The sequence below is a fragment of the Populus nigra genome, chromosome 4, assembly GCF_951802175.1.
Source record: "Populus nigra chromosome 4, ddPopNigr1.1, whole genome shotgun sequence".
In the NCBI taxonomy this organism is placed as follows: domain Eukaryota; kingdom Viridiplantae; phylum Streptophyta; class Magnoliopsida; order Malpighiales; family Salicaceae; genus Populus; species Populus nigra.
Genome location: NC_084855.1, coordinates 8046864 through 8066032, shown reverse-complemented (window position 1 = coordinate 8066032; position 19169 = coordinate 8046864). Strand labels below are relative to the sequence as shown.

At 29.4% G+C, this 19169-nt stretch overlaps 1 protein-coding gene across 1 annotated transcript; it reads left to right on the top strand.

The window, feature by feature from the left end:
* Positions 1-4524: 4524 nt before the first annotated feature.
* On the top strand, positions 4525-5654 carry LOC133691817 (uncharacterized protein At5g65660-like). Its single transcript, XM_062112413.1, has 2 exons — positions 4525-5042; positions 5388-5654. The coding sequence occupies exons 1-2, from the start codon at positions 4830-4832 to the stop codon at positions 5544-5546; spliced, it is 372 nt and encodes a 123-aa protein (XP_061968397.1). The 5' UTR covers positions 4525-4829; the 3' UTR covers positions 5547-5654.
* The last annotated feature ends 13515 nt before the right edge of the window (positions 5655-19169 follow it).

Genomic DNA, 19169 nt, shown 5'->3' with positions numbered 1-19169 from the left:
CTGCGGGCTTTTGCTGGGATTCTGAAATTCCCACCTCTCTTCTTCTGCCCTGTCGTCTTTCTTTTCTGTTCTTTTTATTTTTTGTGTTTTCCTCTTCGTCCCCTTCTCTCTCTACTGGTTTTTTTCGTGTTCTCTCCCCTCTCTGTATCTTCTCTGTGTTTTCTCCTCTCGTTCGTCCCTCAGTTTTTTTTGCTTTTCCGTTCTCTCTGTCCTCTGGTTTCTGGTCTCCTGTTCTCGAGTTTGTTCCTTCTCTTTCGTCTCTCTCTTCTGGTTCTTTTTTTTTCCTCGATGTTCCTGGCCATTCCTGGCTTTTATAAAGCCAGAGGATGCCATGCGGTCGCCTCCAGATAATGAGGCGACCTTGTAGGACTTTAATTGCAGGAGTAACGGCCGGCGACGCATCGTGGGGGTGAGCTGGCAGGCGAGGCGTCCGCTTTTCTTCCTGGCCTGATGAGACGAAGGAGATGAATAGTGTTCTTTGAAACGGCGCCGTTTCGTTCCTTAACTGATATGGCGAATTTCAATTTCAATTGGCCCCTAAATTTCTGATGTTTTGCAATTAGACCCTTATTCATGGAAAACCTATTTTTTTTAAGGCCTGTTTGTTTGCTGGAAAGTAATTTTTTTTTGAAAAGCGAATTTCGGGAAAGTGAATTCTAAAAAAGTAAATTATTTTCTGATATTTGACAGTGTAATAGAAAATAAATTGAAAAACACTTTCTAGTGTTTGGTTATATCATGGAAAATAACTTATTAATATTTTATTTTTTTCAAGTTTATTAAAATAATTAAAAACAAATCTTACAAATTAAAAAGTTAAATGAGAATGAAATTGAAAAAAATATATATAATTTCATAAATTATCTCAAATAAAATAAATAATAATCAAAATAATAAAAGTCAAATCTAAAAAATCAAAAAATCAAAAGATGAAGAAATTAAAATAATAATAATTAACATTTCATAAATTATTTCAAATAAAATAAGTAACAATCAAAAGAGATGACCAAATTTGATAGATAAAAAATTTCAATAAAAAAATGATAAGGAAAAAGCAAATAACAATTATAAAAATGAGGACCAAAATTAATATAAAAATTAAATTTTAAGGGATGAAATTAAAAAAAAATATTCAAAACAAAATATATATAATAATCAAAAGTTCGAGGACCAAATTTGATATAAGCAGCAAATAATATGACATTTCTGAATTTTTCACAACTTTTAAAAAGTGTTTTCTGTCCAAAATAAAAGGAAAACACTTTCCTAGAAACCAAACCAATTTTTTCTTTAATTGGAAAGTGTTTTCTGTTGACCAAAAAGTGTTTTTCATTGACCAACTTTTCTAATGGCAAACAAACACATGAAAGTCTGGAAAGTGGTTTTCCAGTAACTACTTTCCAGGAAACAAACACAGCCTAAGTTTGCCCTTGGATCAATTGCAATTAGACCCCTGTATTTTAGCGTCATTTACAAAAAAAGTCATTAGTTTCTGATTTATTCAATTCAGTCTTTAGTTGACTCTTCAGCTTTTAATTTTTTCAAAATTACCACTGGAAAAGTCAATTAAACTACCTACAGTATCACCGGCTATTCACTTTGGTCCTTGGACTTTAATTTCTTGCAAATTTGACCCACATTAGCTCCAAACTTTGGTATTTCTTTACTTAAGCTCATGATTTCATTAATTAAACTAATTACGATCAATTAAGTCTCCAAATTTATTAATGTTTCAATTAAGCTTCTAATTTCATTAATTGAACTAATCCAATGTTTAATTAAGTCCTCAAACTTATCAATGCTTTTAAGTTTTTATCAATTGACTCTCACGTTTATAATTCAATCCTTAAACTTTTAATTTGTATTCTCTTAATTTAATTCTCTAATTATTTTTTTATTTATTTATTTTTTGTTATTATATTTTTAGATTTAAAAATTAGGTTAGGACACATCACAATCATATTTTTCTCTTACTTTAGCATATTAAAAAGGGAGGCTATGGATCCACCATGTTAAATAATCAAGCATTAAATCCATAAGTTCAAATGTCAATAAAGCGCATGAAATAGATGTATGAAATGCTTGCACCAGAAGAAGAAACACACCCTAGAAACCGGTTAGGTCACTCTAAGTGGATGGCTCGACTGGATCCTCCTTTTCCTCCTCGTCACTCTCTAAATTAATTGCAGCATTTAGACCATCACCTAGTGGAAAGTCTCTCACGACATGCCTGTGATGGGCACAAAACATTCATGCTTGCAGATCCTAGTTCTGCTCTTATTGCCTGTAATAGCATAGGAATATTTGATGAATGGTTTAAAATTGTGTACTGTTTTGTGTGCCGAAACAGTAAAAGCAAGGGAAAAATCGGATGTCTATACGATGTAACAGTTGTTTTTTTAATCATATAGCCAAACAGTTGGGTTTCTAGTCAAACCCAATCATTTGGGAGTGATAAAAATGTTTATAGTATTCAAAAAAATAATTAGTAACATTATATTAGATATTTTTTAAATTAATTTTAAAAAGATATACATAGAAAAAGAAAATAAAATCCATGGCCCATAAATTTTTTATCCTATTTGTATGTATTTTAAAAAAAAATTAAACTAATAAGTAATTAATAAGATATCATTAATTATTACCCTTAAAGTTTCTCGCTCTTGGTTTAAAAAATTTTAAAACTTTTATAATTTGTAAATCCAGCATGGGGTGTGGAAAGTTTTGATTTTTTTGTTCCGGAAAGAATAGTCTCTCATTATATTGTAGCAGGAACATTAGGTATATTGATGGGCATACAATATTAAATAAATAATAAGAAATTTAAAATGAAATGAAATTTTTTTCATCGCAACTATTAATCTTATATTATATATATATATATATCAATATAAATTGTGTTTTTTTTAATGCACTCATTGTTAAATTGGGAAACCATTGGAGAGTTTATATATGTACATTTAAAAAATGCAAATGAGAACAATCGTGCTCTAAACTGTGGGTTTGTCTTTATTTTGTCACAGAGCAATATCTGGGTCAAAAAGTATTCGGAGTACATGGCGTTATAGTACCTGTAGAAGATCCCAAACCAACTGACATCCGTTGGATCTTTCTACCGGCAATATTTTAAATCCATGTTAGGTTATTCATCATAGCACTTCCCACTTTGAGTTGAAAGTGGAATCAGCAGCCGCTAGTTGATGGATATACGATGCTGGAATTGACTAAGACCTAATATTTGCAAAAGACTATTGCTATTCAAAGGATCAGTTATTAAATAAGATTAGGAATTATGATCATCGTGAATCTTTTGAGATAAAAAGCACAAAGCAGACTGCACCATCTCCTATCCGAAATCAACCAGTGGCAGACCATTAATTAATGCTCGTAAAGATGATCCAAGACTAAAAAATCATGTTGGCGAGATTAATTCCACGTATATGATTCTGTGGACTCGTAGCTATATCAAGCCAGAAGGTCAAAATTTAACCACGAGAACTCAACATCGCTGCCTGTGCCTTGCAATTCCTAGGGGAAGATCATGCTTCTGTACGAGGTAATCTTACCACTCTTGTAATAATAATACATGACTCAAGAGATGGCTGTAAGATTCAGTCCCGTGGAAGAGCTTTATAGTCATATTTATATATTAAAAAAATATTCTACTTAAAATTTTAAATTATGGGATAAAATTTTAAGATATAATATATATTAATTTTTAATATTATAATTTCAGGACAAGATAAGGGCAGAAAAGAGACAGTAACCCAACCCCAGGTTCACAGAAGTCACAGCATATCAGGAGTACTTGAAGAATTTTGTAACACCTAACCTTGTAGCTGGTAGATGGTGGTAGGGCATGTCAAAGTACAGTGCGGTTAGGTCACAAACTGTTTTACACGTAAGCAGAAGGATGGCAGAGGAAAATTGATTGATTGGGTGTGTTCCACCCAGATCCATTTGTGGTCATGAACCCGTACACTTCTACCGCCCCTTCTGGTGATGTGAAACGAGCGGCACTGTTTCTTATTTTTCTAATGTTTTCCATTCACGCAGCCTACTAAAACTTAACGCAAATTTCAAATCTGAAAGCGAAGGACACCACCAAGCACATGGCATCAGGGTCTGAATTCCTTATGATACGTAACTTTGCCAGGCCCTTTTCAATCAATTAAACAACCCAGCTCTGCAAGATTATTGATCCATTGCCTGAAAATCGTCGATTGAAGGTTTTTTTCAAGGTTGTCTTTTTCGTTTTAACAGCGCTTAAATATAATAAAGGTTGTTTTTAAAAACGTTTTTTAAAAAATATAATTAAATAATATATTTTATTTTTTAAATTTTATTTTTAATTATAACTTATCAAAACAATTTAAAAATATTAAGCTAAATATTTTATAAATGAGATATATACATAGTTCTCTTGATCTCTCATATAAAGCTATTTTTCTTCGTAAACGAGATATCTACAGATAGATAGTGACATCATTTCAATCCTCATCCCTCTCTTCCGCTGCTGCTGCTGCTCCGCTTCAGCTAATTATATAGATTAACACTCTGCACTTAGCAAGCGGCCCCGCGCCTCTCTTTCTTTCTCGAAATTTCTGTGTAAAGAAGCAATAAATATAGACAGCAACTTGGAATAGCCAAGCAATGTAGGACCCTCCACTTCCGTACTGAAGGGTGTACCAAAAATGTACCCAAACCCACTAGATGAACAACTCAGATCTCAATAAATTGGCACCACCAACCTCAGTGCCCCTATTGTTATGCCCTTCTAGTTCTCTTGCATGAGAAGATAAAAAAGAGAGATTTAGCAAAAATCATCGATGGAGGAGGGAGATACAAATCGACCATCACTAGGGTTCCCGGTAGGTTTAGTTCTTCTATTGTTTATGTTGTTTATCATGAGTGGCTTGTTCAGTTGCTGCCTCCACTGGGAAAAGGTACTTTCCCTACTTGGAGTTTCAAGCGAGGACAATCATTCCCACATCGAAGAAGATGTAGAACATTTGCCCCAGAAATCTTCACCCCCTCATGTGGTATATCTCTCTTTCTCTCTCGCATCTCGATGTTTTTTTCTTGAATTAATTTTTGATATTTAATTTATGTGGAAGGAAAGAGATAGAAAAGAAAAAGAAGAGACAAGATTAAAAACTAAACAGGGGGAATTCTTGTACAAGATCTTATCTTCCCATACATGTAAAGCATCTCAGGGGATCTAATAACATCATCTTTTTATTTGGGTGTTGATTAATTGATGAGAATATTATTTCTTGACAAGGAGAAAAGGAAATCTCAGGTTTCTTTTGATGATAACATGATCATATCGTTGCTTAATTTTGAAGTACTGAAGTGCTCATCTATGTATTTGAACATTCAAACAGATGTTGAAGAGAAATCAAGGCCAGAGCCTTCCAGTTTTGATGCCAGGGGATCAAGTTCCAAAGTTTATAGCAATGGCATGTCCATGTGAGCCTCCGCGAACTGAGAAGATAACAGTGCAAATTCAGAAGCCACCTTCTTTTCCAGTACCTTTATACTGATTAGTGACTTCGCAGTACTGCGCGATCATTTTGTGTGTGTGTGTGTATATATAATAGACAGACTAGGATGTATCAATTAATTAGTTCAAATTTCTTATTTTTTGGCTATTCCTCTTACTTGAAATCATGCACTAACAAGTGCTGACATGTTTTCGAGATGGTTTTTACTTCTGGATTGAAAAGAGTAAATTGGCAAATCAATGCTACAAAGGTTACAAAGATTTTGAACTAGAACAAAAGAACTCAAAAAATATGAGACGTGCAGGTTGCCCAGTGATGAATTAGCATAAATTAGGTGTTGGTTTGTAATTATATTAAGATCATTTTCAATTATGATTAGCAAATTGTTAGTTGAATCAACGATAGAGAATGAACAGAATTTCTGGGCTTTTTTTAAGCCCCAAGTTCTCTTTTCAGTGATGCTTTTGGGAGATGATAAAGCTCTCAGTTTTTTAAGGAAGAGTAAAGTCGCACCAAGCAAGAGCGAGAATAGCATCTTGGCACCTTTATTTTACCAACTAGAAGCAGCACCATTCATATTTTGAGCAAAATCCATGCTTTCCTCCACGTTCTTTGTGCTGTAGATTCTCCAGTTTGCAATGAATGCACACTGGTTTCTCTTAAACTTGTGTACGGGCCTGGCTTTAACGAGCAATGGGAATCCAGAGGAGATAGAAGGCCCACGCATATCTAATCCCTTCCATCGTGCGCTCTAGGTAATGGAATGTCTAAAGGACAGCATGTATTTAATTAATTAATCGACAACCATTTGTCAACCAATAAATATAAAAATAAAAGGTGTTAATACCTTGATTCGACTTGTCATGTTATGAGTTGGATAATTTTTTTAATTCAAAAAAATAAATATATAGGTATAGTAACACCGAATACAAAAATATAACTATAAATTAAAAAGTTGACATTAACATATAATATAATAAAATAAAAATTATATGCATTGATAAAAATATATATCTTAAGTTAATTATTAATGTAATAAAAAAATAAAACAATGTTAAAATTACTATAGTGAACACCATTTTTGTTTTTTTTAGTTTTTGGATGATAATTTTACACAAAAAAAAACGTAAAGAATAAAAAAGGAAATATTATGAAATGAACAAAAATAATGGTGCAAATAAGTCCACCGTAAAGAATAAAAAATAAAAAAAAAATTCCAAAAAAAAAAGTAAAGCAAAAAATAGGAAAAGAAAAAAAACACAATTATAAAATAATAAAGATGAGAAAAAAAAAACCTATGATAAATAAGTCAAGTATAAAGTGATAAGCATGTCAAGTGTAAAGAAAAAAGGAGGGAAAATAAAAAAAATTACATATTTGTCACACCTGCTATAGTAAAATATGAAAAATTTATGAAATTGTCATTTCTACAAGGAAATAATGTTTTTTTTTAGTATCTTTGCTAGATTTTTGGCATGTGTTATGCTACAAGTAAGATCATGATTTTTAACCTTAAAACAAATTCTAAATATGTTAAGAAGTAAAAAAATTGATGCATATTGGATTGAAACACTTTTAAAATATCGGTATGATGATATACTAAATGATATTTTAAAAAATTAAAATGATGAAATATTAGCTCGACTCGAGTCAGTCATGGTTAATTCATGATCTATATTATGAGACCGTGATAACTTTATGGAACCCAAATCAAAATAAAATAGGAAGCCCAATTATAATCAATCAAATATTTAAAACTGAAAATAAAAAAAGAAATATTCAATTAAAATAACGACCCAAAAAAGTTATATTTAAGCAAACAAAAATATTATGAAGTAGAGTTGCATGTTAATATTTAAGCAATTGATTTGATTTAATTTAATTCAAAACAAAAATTTATTTTCAAGAAAACTAAATTTAACAAAGAATAATAATAAAAAATGATTCAAAATAACTCGGGTTATGTTCATAATTAGTGAAATATCTTATAAAAAATTATAAAACTTAATTTTTAAATTTTCATGCCAACTCATCAAATTTTTAAAATCAAGTGAATCTTCCAAACCTAAAGTAATTTTTAAAATTCACAACTCATCAAATTATAGTCTTGGATTTAATAAAAAAAACTTAATTCAATATTAAAGTAGAAAATAAAATAAAAACATCAAATTAAAAAATTAGCATGATCAACAAAACAATCACCTACTAGAACTTCAAATTCTCTGCAGGCTTGTTTTATGGTTGAGATAAAATCGTGAAAAAAAAAATCTATAGATCGCTACCTTTCTAACAAGTCTAGCTCCTCTTAAGTTGTTTCCTCAAACTCTGCAAGCTTTAATTGGGTAAACGAGGAATACTTCATCCACAAGAGAATTTCAACTCGGAGTACATTCCAGGTTACGTGGGAAAATAGGCAAAGCATCTCCAGAACTATGAACACATGAGCCGCAGTTCCCTTCTCAGAGTGCATGGCTGCGGGCTAAATAATCACATTGAATCCAGTACCCGGAGGCAGTTCTTTAGCCAGTCTTTTGGGATCTGCTCTGCAGCATTCATGAACGCTCGCTCAGCGAGTGCACAAAGTAACTGTCTCCACCACAAAAAAAAAAAAAAAAAAAAAAAAGATAAATAGAGAGGATATTAATGAAAAATAAAATTCTTAAAAAAAAAGGCTCGGTGTTGTCATGTCGAGTTGGCTCGGCCACCCAGCCTGATATAAGAGGAAATCCAGGTGATTGGGCCTAGAAAGTTAGGATTGGACGCCTGATTTTCATATATTTTTTTTCAAAAGGAAAGAGTGAAAGATATGTCCTTCTTTCATAAATAGAAAGGATGACATGTTGTCCACTCCACTTGAGTAGACAGCATGTCATTTATTGGAATATCTTTCTATTTATTATAATATTTTTAGAGTTAAAGTGAGTGATGCCGCAGGTATGTTTTTAAATTTTTGAAAAAAAAATATTTTTTAACCAAAACCTCTCTTTTGTTTTAATTAAGTTTTAGTGGAAATATGTTTTTTTTTTATCAGAAGTGTGGTTTTATAAACAAATAAAAATTATCATGAGTTGTAAAAAGATTTTAAACTGATAAAAAAATATTTTTATTATTTTTATATGATTGCATAAAAAAATAAAAAACGAACACAAAAAGTTATTAATAGTGTGTGTGTTCTCATTGAATATTCATGTATTTTTTTAAAAAAAAAACTTGTGAATTATTAGCTTCATATATATAATAATAATAAAAGGAAAATATTACTGTGAAGAACTGAACTTTTCTTTAAAAACATGGCATGGTAAAATAATTTTTACAGATTGTTGTAATTATTGCCCATGTGTGCTGTTAAGATGGCCCAGGTGCAAGTCAATTTTAGAGCCCAAGCCTAAAAAATCTTATTTTAAAGATAGTCAACGATGCATGGTCTGTTTAGGCCAATGACCTGTCTACTAATGCAACACTTTTTGATCATTGGAGATGGATGAAAAATTAAAATCTCAGTTTTTTGTATCCCAAATATTATAATTTTAACCTTTTTCCAATCAAAACATGAAAAAAATATTCTATGAACCTTCAAAACCTCATTTCAAATAACGAAACACAATTAATTTTTCATAAACACTTAAAATTAAATCAAACAAATATCTAGAACACTGATTTATTTTTATTTTTTGCATCGGTAAAGATAAAAATTGCCTTTATTGAGTAATTGTATTGCAAATGAATTTATAAGCACTAAAATCATAGTTAATGCTGTTAAAATTTGATTACTTGAAAGTTTTTTCTATTATTTTTTTTAATGACTTTTTTCTCTTTTTCCTCGACAAATATAGGAATTGAAATGCAAAATACATCAGATTTTATGATTGAAATATGAATGAAAGAAAAGGGCTTTTTGTCAATATTAGTCCATGCTCTTACAATTTTTTTTTATTTCACCCTAAAATTGCATATGGTAATGTGAATATTTAATGTAATGTGAGAGTTATTTTTGTCACAATACATATGCAAGATCATGCAATGCAAAAATAAAACATAACACAATAAAATCATGACAACATGACTCAAAAAGGCTAAAACAAAAGGAAATAAAATTTTAATAATTTACATCGATATTTAACCAATTTAAAGTTCTAGTTAAATTTTTGCAAATTAACAAAAGCTTATTAGGAAGGCATTTTTACTTTAACTTATGAGTAAAATCAATATTCACTGGAACCGTGATTTAATAGTTTTATCGATTCACTAGGAAAACTTAACACTGTTAATAGAAGGTATTTCAGTCTGTTTACAAGGTCCATTAGTTATTATAAATGGACTTGAAAAGACTATAAATAAGTCTTGAAAATATGTGTCAGTCCAAGACATATTCACTTGGCATGTGGTGAACAGATCCAAGACATATTCATCAAAACTATTCTAGTCTGTCTCTTGGTGAAACAAAGCATTTGCACTTGGCTTGCCTTGTAATTGTGTAACTTTGGGTTTCGGGCAGGAAATGGACTATAAATAAGTCTTGAAAATATGTTTCAGTTCAAGACATATTCACATCATGTTTTCTTTTCATATTTTTATCTTGGAGCGGCTTTGTTTCACCAAGACCGAACCCTTCATCGTTCGGTGGACAGACCTTTCTTACCAAGCGTGTCGTGCAAAATGCGACAGTGTCATATTAGGGTTTGACAGTGGCATCAAAGGGATTGACTGGGAATTTTGGCATCTATCTCAGCCGTACAGAAACAAGCATCCAAAGCTGGTTCGACCACGAATTCCTGCTGTATATATACGGGAAGTTCGAGCAAAAGAGAGATGATGAACTGCCTTTCAAAATATTCAACTTCAACGTTCAAATTGCAACCACCATGCGTTGAAACTCGCAAAAAGAAAACGTCTCCTGCTATAAAGTCCGTCAAAGTTGTGGTAGAACTACACAACAATACTAATAATTTACAACGTAGTTTTCAGTATCTCATAATTCACTCGTGTGCATGCTCGGATGATAGAGACCTCTACATAACTCATCACTCGCTTTATCGTTTCTAGCCAGGCATGTCACATTCGACTCTACATTATTTAGGTCTGTCCATCACATGCTTTGTTGTTAGAGTGTCAGGTTTTCATTGAAAAAACCAAGCTAAATTAAAGAAGAATTTATCAAGAAAGAAGCATTTAATGTGATAGCAATCTTCCCCTCCTTGGCAATCATGGCGAGACCGCACGTGAAGTTCCAGTATTTGACCATTGACTATGTATATGGTCTTGAAAATTGAGGCCCGCAGGACTTGAAAAGAGGCCCAGCATCGTGGTGGTCTCTCTCAAGTTTTAAAGGTCACCATGGCCCACTTTTGACTTGAAAATTGTAACCTGCTGAAATGCAAGTTCACTTGACCAGTACTTGATGCTACAGATAGAGTTTTTACCTTAAAAGCCAAGAGGACTTACGTAATGGAGCCCGAAGCGGTGACAGCATCCCGCACTATCTCTTTTCATCGAGGACATTTTACCATGATTTATAGAGTAACGCTAACAATGGCAACGGTGGTAATTTCTAGTAATTTTCGGGTCATTGATCAATCTATATTCGTGTGCTGTATTGTGTTTTGAAGTATGTTCGTTTGAAAATGTATTAAAATAATATATATTAATATTTATCATGTGTATGCTTGAATATTTAGCACTAAAGCAACATTATTGAAGGCCTTTTGATCAGGTAAAGTTGAGCAATAAAATATAAAGGCGAAGGCTGGCATCACTATTCACTACTCATGAAACACTGCTTCTTCTCTTCTTTTTTTAACGCCATTGTTTGTTCAGCTCAAGCTCTTTATAGTTTATAGCACATTCTTGAGCCCTTTCTAATTATGATCTCAGATCAAATCTGGACGAATGAGTGAATGGTTCATTGTAATGGAAATGGAAATGGAGGCCCAGAAGGTTTCAATGGGTGGCCCATATACATGCTTGCATATGATAATGGCGTTTGAGTGACGTGGGCAGAGGAGAGTGAAATACGGAGGAGGAAGAAGATGATGATGATGATGATGATGATGCCAAATCAAACATGAACAGAGTGCTGCTCTTTGAATAATGCATGTATACATGGTTTAAGGGCAAAGCGTGCAAAGGTGGCTGCATTTAATGATGGTTTCCTTAAAATCTCCCTCCTTCAAAAGATATATATATATATATATATATATATATATATATATATATATATATATATATATATATATATATATATATATATAGCACTGTGGGTGAACTTCTCCTTTCATAATGAAAATCAACGCGCGTGTTCTACTATTTTCCATTCGCATTCAGACATAATTATTACCTCTTCCAGATCTTGATCAGTTTTTTAAATCGATTTTTATTTAGTTCTGTTATAATAAAAATAAATATTTATAAGAAATATAATAATTTTAGTTCTAAACTAATTGTTTGTGTCTATGTTACCACTTCCGCTGAAAAAATTTCGACTTCTTGAAATTTTTTTTAGCATTGTTTTTTAACTTGAGTTTTAAGTTTTTATGAATTTTTTTTATAAAAATAATATTCTTATCAAATACTGGTATATCTTTTATTTATCTTTGTTATATTTTATTAGAAAAATATAATCATTAAAGCAAGTTTTTAAAAAATAAAATAAAATATTTATATTTTTTGTGATTGAAAACTAAAAACATCATAAATACATGTGATGAAATCATATTTCAAATTTATTATTAGTATTATTATTTTCATAATAAATACATAATAATTAAAATATATATTAAAATTCAAATAAAAATTTATAATAGTATTCAAAAAAAAATATATTAAAACTAAATAGTAAATGAATACAGAAAAATCTTTTGGAGTGTTAAAAAAAGAAAAACATAAAAGAAAAGGTCGGCAAAGGGCAAGCCCCGCGCGCTTGGCCCTGTTTTATTTTTCACTCACCACTTATTTTCTTAAAAAAAATGACAGGTCACGTTCTAGAAAATAAGAGTGCTCCCTAACTCTCAAACTTGTGACATCATGTTTCTCTCACGTATTGACAAACTAAGTTGCGACTTGGTTTTGTCATAAAATGATTTAAAAAAGTATATTAAGATTTTTTATTGTTAATGTAAATAGTAAAAATACCATAAAAAACCCTAATTCCTTTAGTGTTGTAGGCTAATAAAAAATATATTTTATTATATAAATTTTTATTTTTTTATTAATATTTTTTTTATTTTAAAATATATTTTTACTGATAGCATTTTTTAAAAAATAAAAAATCAAATACTATTTAAAATAAATATTCATAAAAATCTCAATCATTTGGATTAATGAGGGGAAAATGAATCTCTTTGATCAAAATTTTCTTGTTTATCTATTTCCTTTTATTTGAAAAAAAATTATTTAATGATAATTATTGTTTTTTAATACAAAAACTCATCAAGATTAAAACAAAAAACAAGATTCAATAGGAAAAAAAATCACGATCCTATCATTTGTACATGATAAAAGAAAAAAATTAAAAATTAAAAATTAAAAAATAATTAATATGAAAAAATATGTAAAAGATTACAATAAAAAATAATAAAATAGATAATTTATTTTTAATTAGCATTTTTTATAATTCAAAAATTAATTGTTAATAAAACTATAAAAATTATAATCTTATCTAAAAATATGATAAAACTCTTTCTCATGAAATGGATGGTTAATTAACAGAGGAAACACTCTGAAAGACCTCAAAAATATGATAAAACACAAATTAAAGATAATTATTACACATAAAATTGATGCAAACATCAAGTGAGGGTATGAAACAGCAAAGAAATAAAGTTCCAGTTAAAAAAAAAAAAAAGCATTGGAGGATGAATAATGCCATGCACAATGTTTACAGACAGAACCAACAGTAACAGCGGGTCGTATTTTGTTTTATTTTTTTATTCTCGTTAAGACCTTGAAGAAACTCTGTTCTAGTAACCTTTCTAGTTTCAAATCAATCACTTTGTTTTCAATAAAAACGAGTACACCCATAAAAAGATAGTGATGGGCCCAGTATATAAAATCGTGGTATTGTAGTAGTTGTAGATAAGAAGAGGTTCTGTATAATGTCAACTGATAATATCGCACATTACGAATCATGTTTGTTTTGTCACCTGTTGATTGACCTGGATGGCTATTGGTATAGTGGTTTGTCTATTCTGCACCGCTCTTATCCAGGATCACCATGACGGCACCGTCCGGGAACCGGTGCACACCGTGTTATCTTAATTTTTTTTATATAAAATTAATATAATTTTAATGTTTTTAAATTATTTTAATGGGTAAAAATAAAAAATAATTTTTAAAAAATAAAAAATATATTATTTTGATGTATTTTTGAATAAAAAACATTTTAAAAAACAACTATAACTACACTCTCAAACACCCTGGAGTGCATATATGCAACAATACTCGATGTAATGTTTTTTTATTTGAAAATATATGAAAATAATATTTTTTATTTAATTTTTTTATATCAATACATCAAAATAATATAAAAATACTAAAAATATATTAATTTAAAATAAAAAAACTAAAAATTTAAATTTATTCAAAAAAAATACTTTTAAAATACTAAATATATATCTTTCATATGTTCCCGTACCAGCCAAGGATACTATCTGCTACTGTATACATGGCATGACCCATGAAGTTTCACCAATTAGGATTATCAGTGGATTTAATCCTCTCCTTATCGTTTATCTTATTAATAGGTCCACCTAGAAAAGACTTCGTGACAGTGCTGACATAATCAATCAATTTTAACTGTTTTAAACATATTAATTAAAAAAACAACTTAAATGGTGTTTGTAATATTGATGATTAATATCAAAAATAAATTTATAAAATAAAAAATTATTATTTTAATATATTAAAAAAACATTCTAAAAAAATAAATATTATTATAATACTGAACACTACCGTATCTTATCTGTCTTAATAAAATGATTTTTCCTAAACAATAATAATTTAAACCAGTGATGACTTTAAAGCAACCGTTCGTACAATTGTTTTAATTTTTATATAATTATTATGATGATTTTAAATGGAAGCAATTAAGCAAACTTAATCTCAATATTAAAAAAAAGGTCCAGGGACGTCTTGGAAAAAAAGGAAGAAGATAAACGGGGGTGTGTTTTTTTTTTTTGTTTTGTCTTTCCAAGAAATTGTCATTAAAATATTTTAATTTTAGGGATTGAACAGCGGTACTTAATAAACAATGGTGAACACAGAACACGAGGGGCAGAAATTGAATCAGCAATTGGAACGTGAAAACCACGCGAAGCTAGGTCCGACTGGTGAAGAGAAAATGGTGGAGGAGGTTATATGTCGCCTTCAGTAGCCGGCAAGCCAAAATTAAAAGCCGCTTTCTTGTCCCCCAACACATCATTTCGCTTCACCCTGTTTTTCCCTGTCCCCTCTCAGCCTCACTCCTCCACTAAATGCGTCCTCTTTCTACGTAGCATACACTCTATTCCCTCCCTTTTTATTCCCATCTTTACCCCTCCAAAGGGTGTCAAAAACGGTTTGACAAAACATGCAATATTCAATATAAATTTAAATAGTAAAATTATAAATAAAATATTTTAACTAATTATATATTAATTATTTTAATTAAATAATAATTAACAATATAATACAATCAAGTTGTCTTTTTTTATGATATATAACAATGTTATATATCATGCTGGTAGGATCCAATTGTTATAACTTAGAGGTTATTTGTAAATTTATTTATCAATTTGTATTTAACATTTCGGTGTTGTTAAGATGAGTTCATGCGAATTTGATATTATAATAATTTAAAAGAAAAAAATTATTTTTTTTACTAAATTTTTTTAAAAATATATGTAAATTACTCAAATATTTATAAATACAAGGTGGAGGCAAAATATAAACCAGCCCACGTAATAAATAAATATGTGTGTATATATATATTAACAAATGTAGTCGAAAGAGAGGTGTTTTTCCTGTCTTTTATAATTATTTGGAGAATTTTTAAAGGTGCATCAGTAATTATTTTTTATTTTAAAAAATATTTTTTATTATTTTAAAAAAATATTTTTGATATTAGTAAATCAAAATAATATGAAAAAAATATTAATTAAAAATAAATTTTTTTATTTTTTTTAAATAGAACATAAAAATAATCATGATACTGTGTATTTTGTGCAGCGTAGAAAGTGAACAAGGCTAGCTGGCTGTTAGTGTTTGGAAATCGGAAAGCATCATATGATTATGTAGAGTATTTGCCCATTTGCACCTGGATAAAGTCAAACCAGGATATGATTGGGGGTAAGGTGGTCTTTATGCGGGTATCCACATTTCACATGAGAATAGAGGAATCAATTGCCCAAAAAGTTTAAGACATTTGTGAGTCTTATCGGATTATCTTTAAGCTAAAAAGTTGGGAAAACGACACCGAGGGGCTGTGATTTGGACACGTCCTGGTTAGTTGTGATCGATAAGATTACTGTCAAAAGACAAATTTGCCATCGGGAAGGACGATCTTGAGAGACATCAAATTCGGTACCTGCTGCAGGTGACATGATTGGCAATGCCCCATGGTCTTTATGATTTTTCACCGTAAATCAAATTTGTGAACAACCTTTCAATGTCTTGCAAATAATTACCGGGAGTTTGCAATTGTACCCATAAATAAATAAATAAATAAAAGAGTGAGCAATTATGAGAGGGTGGTGATAGTGCCAGAAACATAAAAGATGCCAGTTTTTCACGGAATTCTGAGATAACGTTTATTTTTATGAATGGAACTGCGTTTTATTATGTATTTACTATTTAATATTGTGATGTATAATAATTTTTAAAATTATAATTTACTTTTAAGTAAATTAAAGTGTTTTATTATTATTTTTTATATTAGTACATCAAAATTATTAAAAGCACTAAAAACCATTAATTTCATGATTTTTCAAGCAAACGCATTTTTAAAATATACTCAAGAGCAATTAAAAATAAATTACCATACAGGTTTCAGGTCTATTTTAAAAGTGCAGTTGTCATGAAAATATATTGAATCAATATTTTTTAATGTTTTTTTAATGATTTTGATATGTTTATATAGAAAACAAATTAAAAAACAAATTATTTTAATATATTTGTAAGGTAAAATCACTTTTAAACAGCACTCTCAACCACACTATTAAACACACAATAAGATGATAAAATCTTGTGGATTAAATTAGTAAAATTATCATTTTAAGAAAAATTATTAGACTGTTTTTTTTTCTTTTTATTTGTTATTTTTGTTGTGAATGTTTTTTTATCAAATAATTAAATAAAAAAATAAATATTATTTTAGTATTTAAAATAAATGTTAATAATGCTGTTTTGAATAAAAAGAAAAATAAACCAAATTTAACGAGATTACTGGGAGACTCACCCAGGTCGTGATGAATCAAGTTCCTTGTAATTTAATTTAAAACTCAACCTAAATCATGAGTTTCCAGGTGTAACAGTCCGAGGCAAGCCAGATTTAATTACACTACCACAACAGCAGACGGGAAAGTAGCCCATTCAAGTAAATTCCATTAATGAAAAACAAATTAATTAGTATTTTCAAATTTAAAAAGCATATCAGAATCAAATCCACTTGTCCCTTCTCACCAACAGCATATAATCGATCCTGTGATTCTAGGTTTTCCTGTAAATATGGAAGATTTTAGTGGCATTGTATGCGCGTGCTTTATTATTTGTATACGATATGATACTGTAACAACCAACAAGCAATAAAATTATATATATATATATATATAAAAAAAAAAAAACAGCGAGAATTCCAGCAAAAATAGTAAATCTCAAAGGAGCCTGATTTTGATAGAAATGACATGATAAATATTGAAAGAAAAAAATATTATTTAAGGTGATGCGGTGAATAGTTTCATATCAGAAAAGTCAACATATGGTAAGACCTGGGCATATAGAGGACATAAAAACTCTCTCCCTCATCCAAAAAAAAAAAAAAACAAACAGAGAGGGCGGCGCGTAAAACCTATAAACAAAACAAATTTTATTTTGAAAAAAAGAAGATTATGGTGTAGTTTACATTATACGTGCTCTACTGAGATATTTTTATTTTTTATTAAAACAAATACATGTAAATTATTTCTATACGTTTTTTTAGTTTTTTTTTTGTAAGTTTATGAAATTGAAAATTTTATATATTCATATAATTAAATAAATCAAGAATTATGTATACTAATAGATAAATAAATAAAATTATTAATGACAACTAAAAATAAAACTAGAAAAATCGGAAAACAAATGTAGATTAATGTTTTTAATCTCATAACATGGATCATTTAACCAGTTATGTTCACTAAATTTTGTTCATTACAAATATTTTTTGTTCGATCAAACGATAATTCAAATAGACAAACATGTTAAACCCGTGTATGATATTTCATAAATTGTAATATTATTTCTTTTATAATTCTATTTTTTAACATTAAATTAATTGAAAAATAACTTTTTTGATTCAACATGTTTTTATTATTTGCTCCAGCATGTATGCTTGCCATCAATGTAAGTTTACAAGAGTCACTTATTTTTAATCAATTTTTTTTTAAAATTCTATGCTCTTATTTGATTTCGAACTTCAATATTTAGTTCATCGTAACTTGATTTTATATTTTTTTTTACGAGTTCTATGGTTTTATCACCATTTTATATTTTATATTACAGGTTTAATATGGTACCCGTGATTGACCTTTATTAATTCAATATCTCTATATGTTAATATTTTTTCTAAATATTTTATTAAGGATGTTATCAATTAAATATTTTAAAAACATCTGGCCATCGTGCATCAACTTTTTTACTTTCTAACATTTTTTTTTATTTTTTTTAATGTAAAAATAAAACTGCCCGCTGTGTATCAATTGTCAAAAAAAAAAAAAAACTATTTCATCACGCCCATTCACCTTATTTGTTAAATATATCCTTCTTAAATTTCAATTGCTGCGTCAAAATACAATAGTGCGAGTCATTTGGCACCGGAAGGAAAAAAGATGACAACTGAATTGAATTGATGCATTGCAATTTTCACCTTTCTCCCATCAGCCAAAGGAGAAACACTCGCTCAATCCATCCTTCCAGGGCTATCTGCAAGCATGACAGTTTGTTTTTGAAATTGTTTTTTTTTAATATATTAAAATAATATATATTTTTTATTTTTAAAATTTATTTTTAATTTAAACACATCAAAACTATAAAAAATATTTAAAAAATTATTTTAAAACAATTTTTTTAAAAGTTTTTACTAAAAAACAAGTTTAATCTGACTTCAAAGTTGGCGCAAAAAAGGGCTTCCATCCACTCACAGTAAAATACCAAATCCACCCTCGAGCGGATCAACGGCTGCCATTCAACCATCTCCAATCACCAGCCACTAAAATTAAAATACACGATTCTCTCTCATTTATGAACAGATAAACAAACAAACATTGTTATCATCCAATTAAAATAAAAGAAAGAAAGAAAGGCGAAAAAAATATAAAAAGAGTAACAAAAGGAAGGGTGTTTTTTTTGTTTTCTAAAAAAAGGTTTTTGCTTTTAATAAAAATAAAAATAAAGAAACAAAAAGGTTCTTATTTTAATGCATAGAGTTTCACACCA